The 19,359-nt window shown below is 36.9% G+C and overlaps 1 protein-coding gene across 1 annotated transcript in view; it reads right to left on the bottom strand.

Moving 5' to 3' along the window:
- ank3a (ankyrin 3a) overlaps positions 1 to 19,359 on the bottom strand; it is a gene marked incomplete at its 5' end in the record, with an annotated part of 110,832 nt that overhangs the window by 77,911 nt on the left and 13,562 nt on the right. Inside the window, 3 exons of the mRNA XM_081394120.1 lie at positions 5,296 to 5,394; positions 5,735 to 5,833; positions 6,677 to 6,778. Coding sequence (XP_081250246.1) covers positions 5,296 to 5,394; positions 5,735 to 5,833; positions 6,677 to 6,778 — 300 coding nt within the window. The remainder of the gene's footprint in view (positions 1 to 5,295; positions 5,395 to 5,734; positions 5,834 to 6,676; positions 6,779 to 19,359) is intronic.

The following is a 19,359-nucleotide window of genomic DNA, read 5'->3' as shown; positions in this document are numbered from 1 at the left end:
TGACCATGTGAACACCTGATGATAAGTACACATGTGAACATGTTATATACTTGTGCATGACCAGCCTGATCTCATGAACATGCATCTCTATAGCACGCATAGTTTATCGTGCAATGTTTTATGCGAAAATTAGTTTTTTTACATGCATATGATACGCACTTTATTGCGTGTACACACACCCTACAGCACTAATCCTAACCAAACATAATACATATTACACACCACTACTAAACCTACCCTAAACCCACCCATGCGTATCACATACACGTAAAAACTCATTTCCGCGTATAAATTGCACAAACACAATGGGCCCTATTTTAAGGATCTGAAACGCAAGTGTCAAAGCGCAAAGCGCAAGTAACTTTGTGGGCGGATCTCGGCGCTGTTGCTATTTTCCCGGTGGGATAAATGACTCTTGCGCCTGGCGCAAATCTAAAAGGGGTTGGTCTGAAGTCGCTTCATTATTCATAGGTGTGGTTTGGGCGTAACGTGAAATAAACCAATCAGAGCGTCATCTCACATTCCCTTTGAGAGCAGGCGCGCTTGTTCTATAGCGGAGTCCTATTATAACGGCGGATTTGCCAGGCGCACGCGAGGAGCGGTTCACAGCCGAGGAGACCGACGTTCTCGTCAGGGACGTTGGGGATGGAGAAACACACCCAAATTAACTTCGGTTAAACATTAAACAGGCGTATGATAATTTGGGTACATGTGTAAGCTAGATGTATGCTTTTATAATAAACTATCTATCTATCTATCTATCTATCTATCTATCTATCTATCTATCTATCTATCTATCTATCTATCTATCTATCTATCTATCGTAATAATGTATGATTTGCAAAAATAAGAACTGCTGCTTCTGTGTAGATGAGAGAATAAAAGTGTATGTTGTGCACACGCTACATTGATTATGGCCAAGCATGCGCCCTTAAAATAGCATATGAATAACATGCGCAACGCGCCACTGACTTTAAACTGTTTTTTTTCGGTCAGTGGCGCAATTGTTTTCTAAACCTGTAAAATAGCATGAGGGAAGGTTTGCGCCGGAACACGCCTCCTCTTTGCGCTGAACCGCCCCGGGGAGCGCAAGTGTATTTCTTAGTTAACCGACGTGCGTCTGTGGAGGGAAAAGTCCGCTTTGCGCGGGTGCAAAATAGGAGTGATACATGCGTCGCTGTACAAAGTCAATTGCGCTGGGTGCGAGATAGGGCCCATTGTGTGCTATAGAGAAGCATTTAGTGTGACCGGGTTGGAATGACGTACCAATTTCACAAATTCCCGTTTATGTTGTTTACATGCAGATGGTAAAGGCATAATTTTCAAAACCTTGCACTTTAAAACTCGTTTTCAAAAGCTTGCATTGTCAGGCCCCCAAAATGGCATTTTCGTTGAAATGAACGGCCAAAACGTTTTCAGTTTTCAGTTGAAAATGATGTTGTGTAAACAGACCCTAAAGCGTTTATTATTTATTGCACTTTAGTTTTGTTAATTGTTCATTTAAGTTGGCCTATTTATTATATATACAGTTATATATACAGTTTTATTCTGGTTTACTGTGTTCACAGAAGTACTGCGGGTGCTTGATGTGACGGTGTGTGAATCCTCATGTTCTGTTGTTTATGCTGCTATTTGCACATGTAAGTCTACATGTTTGAGGTATTTGAATCGGTCACAGACTATTATCTATTCTAATTCCATTTAATTCTAATCTAACCTTCAAATCATGTCAGTTAACTGATCTGACTGGTTAACAAGCATCAGCTGTCAGTCAGAAAACAAAATGTTAAATGAACATCCCTACTTCATATATTTCAACTGAACCAACTAAAAATGTTCAGTGCAGCAAGTCTACATAACATTTTGAGATTGACCTCCAAAATCTTTACAGTGTGTTTGTGATGGCAAGAAATGTACAAAGCAGCCAAACACGTATCGTTCTTTACCATCCAACTGGGGACGCGAAGTTCATTTTGATTAATAAAATCATTATTCACTGTATAAAGTATGCTTTACACTACACTAAATATAAGTCACCTGAAATTGTTACCTTAAAGAGCTATTTCTGTTTGATTAATCCCATAAACCCTAAAGGGACTGCATAACCAAGCATAGAAAGTATCTATGAAGAGAGAAAATAAGCTTTAAATAAGAGAAATAATATTATGAATGATAAAAGGCATAATATATCATATACTATATATATATATATATATATATATATATATATATATATATATATATATATATATATATATATATATATATATATAGTTACATAATGAAGACAGACTTCACTGCCAGTTAACTTCACTGTTCACACACACACACACACACACACAGCTCCATTGCAGGCTATTGTGAGTCCCCACTTGTATAGGTAGAGATCGTTCAGAAAGTCCCCACTTGTATAGGTAGACATCGTTCAGAGTTGAGATTCCATCTTGGCATGTTTAAAAAAAAAAAAAAATTTGCATATTTGAAGTTATATTATGAAAAAAGACCTTACAAGAAAATTGTGTATTTCATTTTTGTTTCTTCAAAATGACCAGATGCAGCAAGTCAACTTAAAAGTTTGGAATTTGATCTTCAAGAAAGGTCCACTGTTGGATGGTAACGAGCGACACATGTTTGGTTGCATTTAAATTGAGCAATATTTCAAACACTTAATATCTCTGTACATCAACATCCTAGAAACAAAGGAAACAACAAAAAAAATAAGTACATGTCTACTGAATTTATTACAGTAGAAATTATGTTTTAATTAATATGCAGCCAATACTATCAGTTGCAATATCTTAATAATATAATAATAATTACATTATAATTATAACATTGAGTTGCAGATCCCCTCTTGTGTGTGTGTGTGCAATGGCACATAACAATGACAAGTAAATTGTTAGGGACTGCATAACCAAGCTTAGAAAGTATCTCTGAAGAGAGAGCGTTAAATAAGAAAAATAATATTATGAATGATAAGAGGATATTCTCGCCTCTGATTTTGAACTGTTGCTGCCGGTGTCACGATTTTGGGTTTGTTCTTGTCATGTTTTTGTGTCATGTCATGTTTCCATGTCTGTCATGTGATTCCCTGTTTGTCATGTGATCCTGCCATGTGTCTTGTCATTGGTTAATTGTGTGATCACTGTTCATCACAGGTGTCCCTTGTCTTGTCATTAGTCTTTGTATTTAGCCCTCATGTTTTCCATGTGTCTTTGTAAAGTATTGTTTCCTGTAGACCACTGTTTGTAAGTCTTTGTTCATGTTCTGGTTTTTTAGTTTTTTTTTCATGCCACACCATGTTTTTGTTTTATCTTTGCTTTTGTTTGTAATAAACTGCACTTGGGTTCTCATTTACACTTGCCTTCAGTGGATCCTTATTACAGCCGGGCCGTCTGTATTTTTTACCCCGTTGTAGCAATAAATTATAGTTTCAAAATAAAGACAGACTTAACTGTTCACACACATACACACACAGTTCCATTGCAGGCTATTGTGAGTCCCCACTTGTATAGGTAGAGATCGTTCAGAAAGTCCCCACTTGTATAGGTAGACATCGTTCAGAGTTGAGATTCCATCTTGGCATGTTTAAGTTGTTTTTTTTTTTTTGCGTATTTGAAGTTATATTATGAAAAAAGACATTACAAGAAAATTGTGTATTTCATTTTTGTTTCTTCAAAATGACCAGATGCAGCAAATCAACTTAAAAGTTTTGAATTTGATCTTCAAGAAATGTCCACTGTTGGATGGTAACGAGCGACACATGTTTGGTTGCATTTAAATTGAGCAATACTTCAAACACTGAATATCTCTGTACATCAACATCCTAGAAACAAAGGAAATAGAAAAAAATGACATGTCTATTGATTTTATTAGAGTAGAAATTAAGTTTTAATTAATAGGCCAAATAAAGCAATAACTTTGCTGTAATGTCCACAACATAAAGCTTCTGATGTTTTATAGTGCTTTCATTGTAAGTGTTATGATATTCTGTATTATTTGTTGGTATGGAACTGCTACTGAGGTACAGAAGAAATTATTAAGAAAAGTAGTAACAAGTAAATTGTTAGGGACTGCATAATCAAGCTTAGAAAGTATCTCTGAAGAGAGAGCGTTAAATAAGAAAATTAATATTATGAATGATAAGAGGATATTCTCGCCTCTGCTTTTGAAATGTTGCCGTCGGGCCGTCTGTATTTTTTACCCCGTTGTAGATTTAAATGGTCTTTCCTAAAAAAAAATCATTTTTTTATTTTTTGATAACTGATGGGTTATGTATATATATATATATATATATATATATATATATATATATATATATATATATATATATATATATATATATATATATATATATATATATATATATATATATATATTGTATATATAGTTACATAATGAAGGCAGACTTCACTGCCAGTTCACTTCACTGTTCACACACACACAGCTCCATTGCAGCCTATGAGAGTCCCCACTTGTATAAGTAGAGATCGTTCAGAGTTTCAGGTCCCCACTTGGCATGTTTTTTTAAAAATAAAAAAATGCATATTTGAAGTTATATTATGAAAAAGGAGCTTAAAAGAAAATTTTGTATGTCATTTTTGTTTCTTCAAAATGACCAGAAACACTAGTCCCCTCTTGGCCAGTGTAGAGCGATAGTCCCCTGTTAGTAATATAGACATGTATGTGTGTGTGTGTGAATGCGTGTGTATTTGGGTGTTTATTGACTGGTCATCTAAAATAGCAACAGATTGAGATGCAGAAGCCTTGCAGAAAAGCTGGTTGATCCAACTAAATGATGTGTGCATGTGCATATGCATTCCCTGCTAGATTTTTTTTTTTTTTTTTTTTAAAGTTGCCATCCATCGGCAGCATTTTTGATCATTTTCACAAAACTTTCATGGCCCCCAGAATATTTTGCTGTATGAATATATTCATATATCAAAATAAAAATCAGAGCCTCTGCCTTTAAAGAAAACAAATCATTTTATATTAGCTTAATGTATTGGGGGTTTTTTTAATCAATACTTGAATGTGGGTAAGTTTCATAAAAAAGCAACATTTTGAACAAAAAGTTGAGAAAATCTAGTTTTTTTAAAGACTACAAAGTGCAAAAGCAATGCTTTTATCGCTTGTTTCTGCTTCTTTTTTGCCTGTGTTTTGATCCGGATGTTCTGTACTCTTTCAGAAGACACGTAATAGCGCCCCTACCGTATAACACTGAAAACATGGAAAGCCGGATAATTTCGGCGAGGAAAGAGTTAAAAGTGCGTTTGTGGAGTATGAAGTGTGTACCTGGCTCTGTGCATTGACGCTGGCCCCATTGGTCACTAGCTCTCTCACCACATCCGTCTGTCCCGCCAGTGAGGCGATGTGCAGCGCCGTGTTTCCTTTCTGGATTAGAATAGATAGAGAAACAACAGCGAGAGAGAATGAGTGGCATATCATGATTAATCCTCTACCACCTGTTTGTGTCACCCCATCCAAAAGGGTGTTTTGTCCCACTGGCATCCCACCACAACCATTCCGTCCCCTTTGCCAGAGAGGTGTTGTTTCCGCTGGCCTGTAAATTACCTCCACACACACACTTCATTCCTGCAGAGTGAATGCAGCACAAGAGGCTTTTTATACCCAGTGTGAACATGCTCACAGGCACAGAAAACACCATGTGATATCAAACACCGATACAAACATCTCCTCAAGCTGTGTGTGTGTGTGTGTCTGTCAAACTGACCTTGGTTGCTGCATCTACGTCGGCACCCAGTTTGAGCAGCTCGGCCACCACCTCCACATGCCCCTCTTTGGATGCCAGATGCAATGCATTCAACCCATTCTGAAACACACAACGCAAGTTTTCCTAGTGAACAGGATGGTTATGGTTACCAGCAGCATACCAATACAAACCAGCCTGGACCATACATATATATATATATATATATATATATATATATATATATATATATATATATATATATATATATGCAGTGTATGTATGTATATATCTATATCTATATCTCTATATCTATCTATCTATCTATCTATCTATCTATCTATCTATCTATCTATCTATCTATATATATATATATATATATATATATCCATCTCCATCCATCCATCCATCCATCTATATACTGTATATATATATATATATATGTTGTGAGGGATTTAGAAAGACTTATTTCTTTGACTAGCAAATCCTAAAAATCCATAAAGTTTTCTGTTTTCAGATCCTTCATATCACCAAATTCAAAAATTTGTTTGTTTTTTATGTTTTTTAAAGAAGTATCTTATGCTAACCAAGGCTGCACTTATTTGATAAAAAATTCAGTAGAAACAGTAATATTGTAAAATATTGCAAGTACTCCAGTCACATGATCCTTCAGAAATCATTCTAATAAGCTGATTTGGTGCTCAATAAACATTTATTATTATCAATGTTGAAAACATTGAACATAAAAATGTTCAAAACTATCTACGTCATATAGACATAAAGAACACCATCTGTGTATTCTAACAGTAAAAATGTACAGTACAACCATCCAACAGCATCACAAAAACAGCACTTATGGAAATAACATTTTGTCACACTGGAAATTTGACAATTTACTATCATCATTCTTAGTCATGATAACGTTATTGTTACATCCTGTCATATAGAGACAGAAATAATTCATACCTGATTACAGATGTTGATGTCGACACCAGTCTTCAGGTAGTCAAGGACCTTCTCAAGGTTCCCTGCCCTCGCTGCCCGCAGGTAACTGGCATTGCTGTCCGGCTGCAAGTGATGAGAGAAAATGCAGAAGTTTATTATTCTGATGACAGGGTTAAAGGTCAAATCCAGGGCAACCGAGGTCAAATGAACAAACCAAACATATTTACAGCTTTCAGCTCATTGAAATGCAATGAAATTAAAATAATTCATACCAACTCCATCTTTACTCTGTGCCATTTGTCTCCAAAAACACACATACACACATCCAGGGAAACATCAGCTTTTGTTTACAAGTCAACGTCCTACAGAGAAGCTACGATTGTAGCGTGACAGAGGATCAAAGTTTCACCGAACACCTATAACCATTGGCAGAGCTGATATCCCAGCGTTCCAGTTGAAAATCCAGCCAAAAACAGCTCTGGTCTCTCATCAACGGATACGGAACAGAACACTAAATAACAGCTATTATTCTGACACAGGTTTCCGCCCACTCTCCCTCTGATCTTTCAGTCTCTCACTCAGCATTAGTTCTCTTCTCAGGCGTATTTGAGGAAGAGTGCATGATTTGGCGAGAAAATACGATGTGTTTGCATGCGTGTGCCTCGTGAATGTGTCTTCTTTTGTCAGCCTCAGTTTGATTCAGGGACACTGCTGTTGACAGAAGAGGACACACAGCAAAATTTCAGTAGAGTTTACCTCACTCGCACATAAGCACGCATTCTTTTTTATAAAGAATATGACAGCCTTATCTCAGAGACACACTCACATGGGGAATTCCTCTAAATGAGCAGCTATATTTAGTTCTAACTAAACCCAGGACAAACTCCTCCCCATATCTACCATCAATGTGTGTGTGTGTGTTGGCAAGAAGGTCTGGAAAGAAAGGTTCACTTTCCAAAAGTAACTCATATGAGTTTGACAAGAAGAGGCCAAGCTGGCATATCACAGAGATAAATGATCATTTATGCACATTCATCTAGTGACAAAAACTCTCAACATATTGCACAGAAAATGACAGATGTGTTTTTGTAACAGTGTTCTTTTGTGAGATTCACAGTTCATAATGAACTCTAAGCTCATTAGCTAGCCATTTATTCGACCTATTCTGCTGGGAGAACCTCCATTTCCTGTGTGTGTGTGTGTGTGCACTTGTATCATCAGACATTTACAGTCTGTGCCGTATGAAATGATGGATTAAAATCACATGCAAGAGATGCCTTTGCTCAGAGGGTAATGCATACGGTAAACTAATTCTGCCCCACACATAGGCTACACAATAAAAAAGACTAAAGACTGAGAGAAAGGACATTTTATGTGTGTGTCGTTTTTTTTTTTTTTTTTGTGATTTCACCTCTTATCTCTGAGTTAATGAGTTTTTCCAGTTTGTCACCCATAACTCCTTCCCTGGAGGATTCTGTCTGGGAAAATAACACCCATCCACACCCACTATATATATATAGTCACAAAGAACATAATGTGAGTGCTGGTGTCCTATTGGATAAGATCTGACTTTCTAATATATGTGTTTTTGGGTCAATCCGAGGAACGAGTTGCCATTGAATAGGAAGGACCTTCTGTCCTGTTATCACAGTGACCTTGAGCAAGACTCTTAACCCTTCATTACTCCGATGGGATTCTCCGTAGTACTATAAGTTTAATAAAAGCTTTGGATAAAAAAGCTGCTCAGTGACAAGTTCAAACATTTGGGGTCATAAGACTTTTTTTTTATGTTTTTGAAAGAAGTCTTTTATGCTCACCAAAGCTGCTTTTATTTGATCAAAAATACAGTAATAACAGTAATATTGTTACTGTTACACTTGAAAATACATTCTGTTGCACTATTATTACAATATAAAACAACTGTTTTTTTATTTTAATGTTTTAAAATGTAATTTATTCTTGTAATGGCAAAGCTGAATTTTCAGTATCATTCCTCTAGTCTTCAGTGTCACATGATCCTTCAGAAATCATTCTAATATGCTGATTTGCTGCTTAAGAAACATTTATTATTATCTGTTGAAAACAGTTGTGCTGCTTAATATTTCTGTTAAAATTGTGATTTTTTTCAGTAATGTTACAAATAATTTTACTGTCACTTTTGATAAATTTAATGTGTCCTTGATTAAAAGTATTAATCTCTTTCATACAACAACAACAACAAAAAGAAAAAAAGAAAAGAAAAAAAAGAATCACACTGACCCTAAACTTTAGACTTTGAAGCGTAAACTAATGCCGAACCTGCTAACCAGTGCTTAAGTCTGTTGCATTACAATAAAGGACACACAGGAAAATTAACAGTACACAACACAGTCTATCTTAAGCCATTTACACAATGCACAAACATGTAAACATTCATATACAACCTACAAAGTAGCATCACAGAACACCAAAAACATCCATAAAACATTCAACTCTAATCTTTACATAACCTTAACACTCATAACGTGAACACACTCTTTACTCGACCTTGGTAATTTCCACAGCATTCAGACATTTGTCTCCATCAGAACAGATCCTTCATCTTTTTGTATCACTTTAGTATTACACAAAACCATACATACTTCAGTCACCACAGAGGATAAATATTTTCTCAGTAAGTAAAACAGTGGGAGGTTGTGAGAAACTAGCTAAAAATGTATGACTGAATGCAAACTTAAAAAACGTCCTGTCCTACTGTTGACACACACACAAGTCATGAATCGGCATTGTGTAAAGATTACGCTTTGAAAAACTGGTGCCATGTCTTACAAGTAGCTTTCTGTAAACGCTAAAAAAAATTCTTTATATTTACAGGTTGATGTTACAGTTTCTTGGTGTTTATACTGTAATGTAATGCACAGACATGGAGCACTTTCCTGGAGCATATTTCCTTGTGACACTGGTGTTAGCAACCTGTGTGTCAAGTGTCGAGCTCTGAATCATTATAAATGCTCCCGTTGTATAATTCATCTCAATGTGAAAGGCCTCTGTTTTAAAATAGTAAGCATCAATATTTCATTGTGGGAAATCCTGTGAACACTTTATGTATGTACAGTACACACACGGTACAGTGGAAACGCTCTGTGCTACCTCATACACACAGTTTCGGACACACAAACACACACCCAGTGACCAATAAGACACATCTTACATAAGACATTCTCTAGGGTACAGCTGTTATTAAAACATCAGAGATACTGGACTGAAAGGAGGACATGAGGAAAGAAGAGAAAAGGTCATGCTGATTAAAATGATGTGACACTGCTTATGAAAACAAAATGTTAATGTCCGTACAGCTGTTGTTCATAAAAGAATAAGAGAAAGAGAGCATTTAAATAGTTGACCCAATAATACCCCTGTCTCTGCCTCTCTGTCCCAGTGTCTCTTCAGTTCCTAGATAAGCAGTGAGCTCGAATACTGCATGATTGGCAAAAAACAAAGCTACCCGTCAGTTTGGCTGCAGACAGGGTGACTACACACACACACACACAAGCCTGTCCTTAGAAGAGACAACATCAGCATCAGTATATGCAGCTACAGTCAAACAATGCAAAACATGTTGTGATTTACAGTTGGATTGGACCAGTTGTGGTTGGTTTTACAATGGTGTTGGTCAGTTTAGACCATCTGGGTCGGGCATAATGGCCACAAGTGAAGCTGTCCGGTATTGTTTAGTTTTAAAATCCATCCTCCACTCCTTTTCAGCCTGTCCGTTTTGATTCGCACTTCAACCATTTTTAAAACAAACCTAAAACCAACTGGTGACTGATTCATATCAATTGTTCTTAATTTAAAATCAAAATATTCACCATATATACACTATAAGTTTATAAGTACAGATGCACCGATGTGGAAACCGATACCAAGGCAATAATAATTTTCATATTATGGCTAATAACAAATAACAGTCAATATCAAAAATCTATACAACTACTTTGTTTTAAAAAAAAGAAACTAAAACACAATAAAAACTATCATTACATGGACACAGCGACTCTTAAAGCAGAAGAAATCGTAACTTAAAGAGTTAAATATTTGACAATGTATCACTATTCATTACTGCTGAAGTAGATGGAGATCTAAATCTTATTAATGGCCAATATGACCGACCGACAGATAGATAGATAGATTCAAATCCAGGACTGCAATGTCTTTCCAACCTCAGCATCACAATAAAACTGAAGACCCACAGTCACAACAGCTTAAAGAGGTAGAATCATTCAGTCATGAATGTACAGTATAAAGCTTTGTTAGGTAAATGACATAGATAAAGTGGTCTAGAACAGTAGTGAGCACGGCAATCACTCTGCTTATATTACCATGCATGCACATACGCATCAAGGTCAGTGAAAAAGCACTAGAGCAAAGGTAGAGTTGGAGCGCCTGACCAACATGAATGTCGACACTAACACCACTAACACTAACAAACATGAAGCAGATATTATTTTTGCATGTGATACAACTCAACAGACAACAGAGCCACTCTCCAAACAAACAGTTATTCTCTAATATCTGTGAGGGCATTCAGCTCTGCAGGATTCTGCAAGCAAAATCTGGAAATCTGAGCCCAGCAAGACCAATAGAGCAGACTTTGCGCCATTTAAACTGCAGAAGGTCTAGCAGAGAGTTTAAAATGACCAAAGGTGTCAAATATATCATGCATTTAAGAAATATGATAACAAAATGTTTGAAAAACAAAATCTGACTCAAGGTGTAGCAGATAAAGAGCAAGAGCATTTCAGGGTCTCTTACACAATGACCCAAGCATCCCCAACCAACAAATCTTACATTTTCCCAACCATTCCCAACAGACCTATTTAAAAACAACACACACTTCCCAACCATTCCCAGTCATATTTGTAGAGTACTTACGGAGGAAAAATAGTCAGCAGCCTCTTCCACCGCCATTTTTCCTGCAGTCCCACAGAAACCCGATCACTTACTTCTTTAGCTCTGCGGCCAGCAAGGTGCCATTCAGTCATGTGACGTGTAAAAAATGCCCTGGCAGCAGGATGCTCAGACACACTTCCACCTGACGAGTGTGTGGGTACGGATTCAAGGATACAAAGCTCTCCGGTACTACAGTAAAACAAATACTAAGTCACTTTGAATCCAACCTGCTCTGTTCTTCCTTTCTCTTATACAACTTGACCTCTCCTTCTGCGTCAAAGAAAATCGACTTCTCGGTTTTCTTTGACTGTTCACAATCCTGTCCAAAACGATCCCCCTCTTTCTATTTATCCAGTGGGCACCAGCTCCAATCTTCATTCAACACAGACAAAATATCATGTTTTATGTGCTTTCCCACTACCTCTCTGATTCTCTCTCTATCTTTTTCTGTCATACACACAGAACACAGAGGGTGGGGGTCTTTTGAATAGTGATATGAGGTGTTAAGGGGGTCCAAATATAGCAGCTGATTCTAATGCATTTGCAAATAGGACTATGGCAGACTCTCCCTTTCCCTCCATTCTGCAGTCTCCCCCTCCCTGCAAACCCTTATGTGCCTGGTTTGTATTGTCTGAATGCTTATCTACTCCCTTTTTGAATAAAAAGAGCGTGTGTGTTTAGGACTGCTGGGGGTCGGTCTATTAGGCTGAATGCTGGGTTCATGGTGTAGCTTAAAAAAGGATTAGGGGGCATTTCCCCCCCAGTATTAGGGCCACCGCACCATCATGTAAACACGCACCCCAGCTGTACCTCTGACAAAGGGATGAAGCGTGTCACACATTATACAGAGTTGTTTACATACTGTGCTTGCACTGTGTGTATCTTAGTGTCTGTTTGAATATACTGTTCTGTTGAACGTACCGTTGGGTGTTTGTTATTTTCCGTGTATTATCAGTATGTGTTTATGGAAAAGGGGAGAGGCCTAGAGCTGTGTGTTAGACAGACACATACTGTGTGAACATATGGAGAGCTAACCGGCATTGACAATTTGATTTTACAACAAACAATTATTTTACTCTTGCGTTTGTTCATTATTGAGATTTAACCACATAAATTATAAAGCTTGCATCAAGAGATTTTTATTATATATATTATATTTATATATTTAAAAATAGTAGTGAATTACTTTAACAACAAACTTTTTTTTTTAAGGTGAATCTCATGAAAACATTCTCAAAGATAATTAAAAATTGTACAAAGAAATAGCATAAATTAATGTATAAGAAATGCTATCATGATGTATGGATATTTTAAATGCAAATTTAAATAATAGTATTAATTTAAAAATTATATAAATATACAGAATTAAAACAAATATTCATTTTAAAATATCTTCAAATAGAAAAGTTATTTTAAATTATAATAATATTTCACAGTATTGCTGTTTTTACTGTATTTTTATCAGTTTTATAATATAAATATTTTAGTGATCTATTTATTATTTATATTAATAAAATGATTTTACATTAGAGTAATGAAAACTAAAAATCTTAATAGTACTAAAAACATACATCATGTTATGCAAAAATATATATTTCTTGTTCTTTTCTTTTGATTTTGGGTGTGAAACATGGACATGCTTTTGAAAGGCTTTGTGGACATTTAATAACTACTTCTGTAAACCCCTCAAATACTCTTTAGACATATTTCCTGTTACACACCACATCTGCAACAATTATTATTTTATTTTTTTGCAGTGATTATTTATGTACGCTGTTGCTTCATGTTTCATGGAATTCTCTCTGTAAAACATGTAGACATACAGTAGACATGCACCTGAACATACAGACGCTCACACACACACACACACACACACACACACACACTTTGATTATGCAGAGAGGCATCCCATGATGCTTTGGGGTGCATCACAGGTCTCCTCGTTCTGGGATGGTGGCGTTGCTATGGCAACAGAGGAGGAGGGGAAAGAGAATGCGATCTGAAGGAGCTCAAGATGTTCGGTAACCGTGGTGATGGTTTCCCTCAATGACCTCCACCTCATCAGCCAATCACGAAGAGTGTATGAGAGTCATCATTCTCTCTCTCAAATACAGTCAGACACAGAGGTATTCACAAGGGCTACACCTGCTTTAAACCCATGGGCACTGGAGGATTTCCACGCTTTCAGAAATAGGGCATCATTATACATTCTAGAAAGATAAATGAGCTTCGCTCCTACATGACGAAATGCCAACACAGACTGGATGTAGCAATACAATATTTAAGTATGCATTTTCACTCAGTTTGTAAGTGAGTGATGTGTCAGGCTGTCAGTACTGTGTCTAGATGTATGTTTGTTATTAGTGCTGATGTTGTTTGTGAGTGTTCACTGTGTTTGCTGAAAATGTGAAATGTAATGCCCGTCTGCAACAATCTTCTTACATGTAAAGCAGAGGCATGGCAGGGAAAGGTCTATGTCAGGCACAGATGACATCACCAGAATGTGCCTGATGTCCAGACTCACACTGGACCCTAGTGGAGAGATTCAATACTACTGACTCTACCTAAAAGAAACAGATAGACAATCACATGTATTGTCCTGTTTGATACATTTGAAATGGCAAAATGTTAAAGTACACATGAAATCAAAACCCATTGACCCTGTTTACTTTCCTAATGCATTGTACAGGTCATATTGTAAATGATTAATCAGAGCAAGTTATTCCAAACAAATCAGCGTAATCTTAAATCAAACATAAGAAAAATATACCATTTGGGAGCACATCTACGTCACTTACAGCTACGTGCGTATCGTGGTGGCGGAAAAACAGTGGTAACAAGTGGAGGACAACGGGCAAGATGCACAGAATAAGAGAAAAAATGTCTGTGGATGTCAGAATCGGAATGCAAAAAAAAGGTCTTCGTTTTTACAGCATACCATTGTCAAAAAGACGCCCTTTGAAGATAAATGCAGACGTTTATGGTTGCAAGCCATTAAATAGATAGACTGGACTGATGAAACCTGTGACGATTACCCTTCTATTAATGCATGAATTTGATGTAAACAATAGGTCTACATAATATTCACATATGCAGTTCATATTGGGCAAAATCGCACAATTCTGACTTTTTTCTCACAATTGGGAATTCAAATCTCATAAGTTCATATGTGAGTTTATATCACAACTAAAAAAAAGAAAAGAAAAGTCAATTGCTGGATATAAAGTCGCAATTCTGAGGGGAAAAAGGCAGAATATCGAGTTTAAATCTTACAATTCAGATTTTTCTTCTCAGAATTGTGAGGTATAAACTCAAAAAAAAGTCAGAATTGTCGCAATTATGTAAAATCACCCAAATAAAAAAGGTTACAAATGACAGTTCAGGTTAACTTTAAGCCTGGCAGCGGTCAGCAAGGAATACACGAAGACGATAACAATGACGATGATGACAGTGACGACGACAACAACGATGATGATGATTCAAAACACAGACTTTAATAAAAATCCACAAAGTAATTCACAAGGTTCAGACTGACACAACTACACACGCTAACTTAAACACAGACCAGACCAACACTGAGTGAAAATGAGTAACTATATATACATGGAGATGAACTAAACAACAAACAGCCGTGATGAGGATTAGTGTCCATGGAAACAGATGAGTGGCGGGAAAACTCAAACAAAGGAACACATGTGATGAATGAGAACAAACTAAAAGTCCATGAAAACTAAACTAACAAACACAACTGATATATCGTGACAGCAACGCACGATTTATGACACTTGGTGATAATAATAATACGCTTTATATAACCTCCACAGATTATGTATTGTGAATTTACAATATTATTATAATTATTATTAATAATTATTATTATTAATGAACTAATTTAGCAAGTCTACAATCAGTCAATCAACAAATCAGTCAATTAATGAGTCAATCAGAGATGTACTGAATAGTTCATTTGAGTTCGGGCAGCTGGAAGTGCTTTAAACTCTCTCCTGTTCTCTCTGAGGGGCAGCAGTTAATGTGTGCCGGCATGCATGAACTTGCGAGTGTGTGTGTCTGTGGGTCTCTTGAGGCAGAACAGCAGCGTGTGACCCAGAATCATGCTTCTACAAGGAATTTATCATTACAGACCCCAACCATCCTCCATAAAACCATATCTGACACACACACACACACACACACACACAGTGAGAAGTAAAATGTTAAACTAATTTTCTGAAAAAGTGTGTGTGTGTGTGGCCTCAGCACCCAGGTGCAGACAGCCTGCAGATGTGGGATGCAATATTGTACACATGCACACATCTTTCTTACTTAAGTCTGTTGTAATTGTGTTCAGAAAATATTGTCTAGAATAGCCTATACTTCCTAACTCAACAGCTATCCAAAACACAAACATTACCACTGCCACATAATTAATAATAGTCTGGTTCTATCAGGTTTTTTTTTATAGATATTTAATTTATACTTCATCTGGAATTAATTATAATTGCTTTAGTGGTATGCTATATAGATCATACATTACAGATATTCTTAATAATACATACAGAGTGTAATTTTCAGTGCCATCCCAACAAGTGTTGAGGCGGACTGGAGATGTCCATCCAGTTGTGGGACTGAGATTAGCTGGATTCATGGATTATAATTACACTGGGAATTTAAAGTCAGGTGAGAAGGATAATCCCAACCCCCGTCATTAGGACAGAGAGAAAAGAGAGAGGCTAACTGAGTGAGCAGCGAAGACACAAAAAGCATGGAGGTAAAAAGGCTCCACGGGCTTACAAGTATCTTGAGATATCATGCTATGAAACACTGTAAATCTGGATTAAAGAAAAGTAATAAAGGAACTAAGTGTTGACAAGACCATGGTCATAATGTAATGTGGGTGTGTTTAATCATTTGTGAATTAGTGAGACAATAAGAGATGGAGGATGCAAGTGAGAATGAGAGAGCAAGAGAGTGTGTGAAATTTCTGAGAGACTGAGAGACAAACAGTGTCCAAAGTGTCACAAAAAGTCCAGAAACACTGTACAACATTCAATAGCCATGATTGAATGCTCACAGTAATATTGATTTTAAATAAGAGCCACTTCCACAGGGAGTACTGTATACGAAACAAACATAAAAAATTATTCCAAAAGAAGAAATACTTTCTTCAGCAGATGCTTTTAATTGATCAAATAAACTGATAGAATTCATAACATCAAATAAATGTATTTATATTTCTAAAATTTCTATTCACCGAAGAATCCTGAACAAAATGAATTACCGTTTCCACAAAAATACTTAGCAGCACAATCAGTTTCAAAATTGATAATGATTAGAAAAGACTGGACTGAAGACTGAAGTAATGACTGATGCCAAGGTAAGTAAAAACAAGCCACAACCAGACAAAAATAAATAAAATAAAACCAAGTACAAATGTTCAGCTGAATCAGAGTATGTTTGTGTGCCAGGATTTAACCAAATGCTATGACAGAAGTCCATGAAAACCTTGAGATATAGTTTAAAGACTAAATGTTTCATGCCCTTTGCTTTAAGATAAGTAACCACATGCTCCGTTTCTAACATATTCTAATGCAGAATACAGGATCAAATCTGTGCACATGCTCGATGAATGACTGTCACACTCCATTTAGAAGTGTGTGTGTGTGAGATATTATCTGGCACCCAGACTGTAGCAGATGAGAGAGGAGGGAAAGGCCATCTGCCTGTATTACTCCCCCCTGTGCCCTCAAACACCCCCAAACACATACACACACACACCTCAAAATATCTCAAATGTACACACATGCTGTTTGAAGACCATGAGCCAAGATATTGCATCAGTCACTCGCTTTCCTCCTTAAGCTAATGGTCGTTCTGTAAAATCTGAATTGAATGACACACATTTTTCCTTTGTGTTAATGAACTGAGGGACAAGTCTAAAGTACTGCATGCAAGAGATGATGCAGATCTATACATATAACATCATCAATTAAAATTATTAAATCGTGGAAACACTTTACAATATAGATACCATTTATTAAAGCTACACTATGTAACTTTTGCTCCCTTTCGCGGTTAAAAAACAAACCTGCATGCATTTTGCGGAAGAACATTGTTTTTGTTCGAAAAAACGAATCACTGCTATATAGCACAATCCCATTAGTCTTATTGTTTGAATCTCTCCTTTTCTTGATTTACAGTGAATAACATGCTTGTACCGTGCCTCAGAGACAACACAACTTTGTGAAGTGGCTAATATAGCATAATCAGAAATCGATCAGGCTTACTACAAGTGCAACAAGCGTCTCATAGCAGCCATTGAACGAACGCTTTGCTTCATACCACACAATAACGTTAATAAAACGTTAATACTAGGGCTGCACGATTTGGGGAAAATGTCATATTGCGATAATTGAGGTCAATATTGCGATTACGATTGCGATATGCGATTTAATAAACAAATGGTTTCATGAGTCAACTTGCTTGGTTCTCAAGGAAAATAAATGCACACACAGATTAGTGATAATCAGCCAAAAGAAAAAAGTTCTTTAGTCAAGAGCAGTGAGTGTTTTTCTCTGTTCCCTTTGTTCTTTGATTAACTTTAGCGACAGATTTTTTTTTTTATTGCATTTTAACAAGAACAAAACATAATTTACATACAAGAGTACATATAACCATACACGCAGGGGTAAAGAAAAATAAGAATAAAAAAAAAGAATAAAAAAAAAGAATAACTTTAGCGACAGATGTAATTAGTGGCTACTGTGTACTGTCCCTTTAAGACCAGCCGCTGTCAGAGACTCGGATCTCACACGCGCCTCATTCTTTCACGAGTCATCACAACTCTTCATGTTCATCATAAGACTACTCTTATGTTATGAAGACACTCGACAAAAAGACATTTTGGCATAATTGTGTGTGTTATTGTTCGTTAAAGCTCGAAAGAGAACTGTATTCTGTCATGCTGTTTTGTGCGCACGCACGATATTAGCGCAAGTCTTTCTGTCTGTCACAGTCAGACATTCACAGGCAGCGCGTTCATTTTGGCATACATGTGTGTTGTTCGTTCTACCGTGAAAGAGAACGTGATACTGGCGCGCGTCTATCTGTGTGCAGGCATACTGGCCATCGGGACTACCGGGAGATTCCCGGTGGGCCGACGTGCTTTTTGGGCCGATGCATCTCATATGTAGGCTATATAAAAAATGTTTGTTTGTTTGTTTGTTTGTTTAGGCTACTTAATGGCCCATAAAACTAGTACATCGGCGGCCCATTCGTTTTGTTTTGTTTCGCTTAATTGGCGGCGCTGGTTGCTGGTGTAATGCATTGGTCAAAAAAAGGCAGCGTTAGTTTTTTTTCGGACACACCGGCCCATGGAACACGTAGGCCCATTGGTTCTTTTCTTGATTGACACTGAGCTGGGCCAATCACATCTTTAAACACCTCCTTTGGGTCTGTGTCAGTGTGTATCTATCTGTCAAAATAGTCTGAGAGATGGCGAAAAAACGCAAGGAATGTGCAGAGAAATTGAGTAAAAAATAGATACAGAACGCTGTAAAATGTGTCAAAATTAGGGGTGTAACGATACACGTATTCGTATTGAACCGTTCGGTACGAGGCTTTCGGTACGCATTTTCAAACCGAACGAACGTTGGACCATTTTTCCTGCCGACCAAAATTTAGTTATTTCAAATGTAGGCGCGTTGCGCGTGGCAAGCGCGCTCATAATGTAAGGCCGGTGACACACTGGATGCGTGGCGTAAGAGACGCCGGCGCGA

Source organism: Scardinius erythrophthalmus, assembly GCF_964197995.2.
Source record: "Scardinius erythrophthalmus genome assembly, chromosome: 19".
NCBI classification, from domain to species: domain Eukaryota; kingdom Metazoa; phylum Chordata; class Actinopteri; order Cypriniformes; family Leuciscidae; genus Scardinius; species Scardinius erythrophthalmus.
Note: the sequence above shows the minus strand (reverse complement) of the source record. Positions and strands in the feature narration are given on the sequence as shown.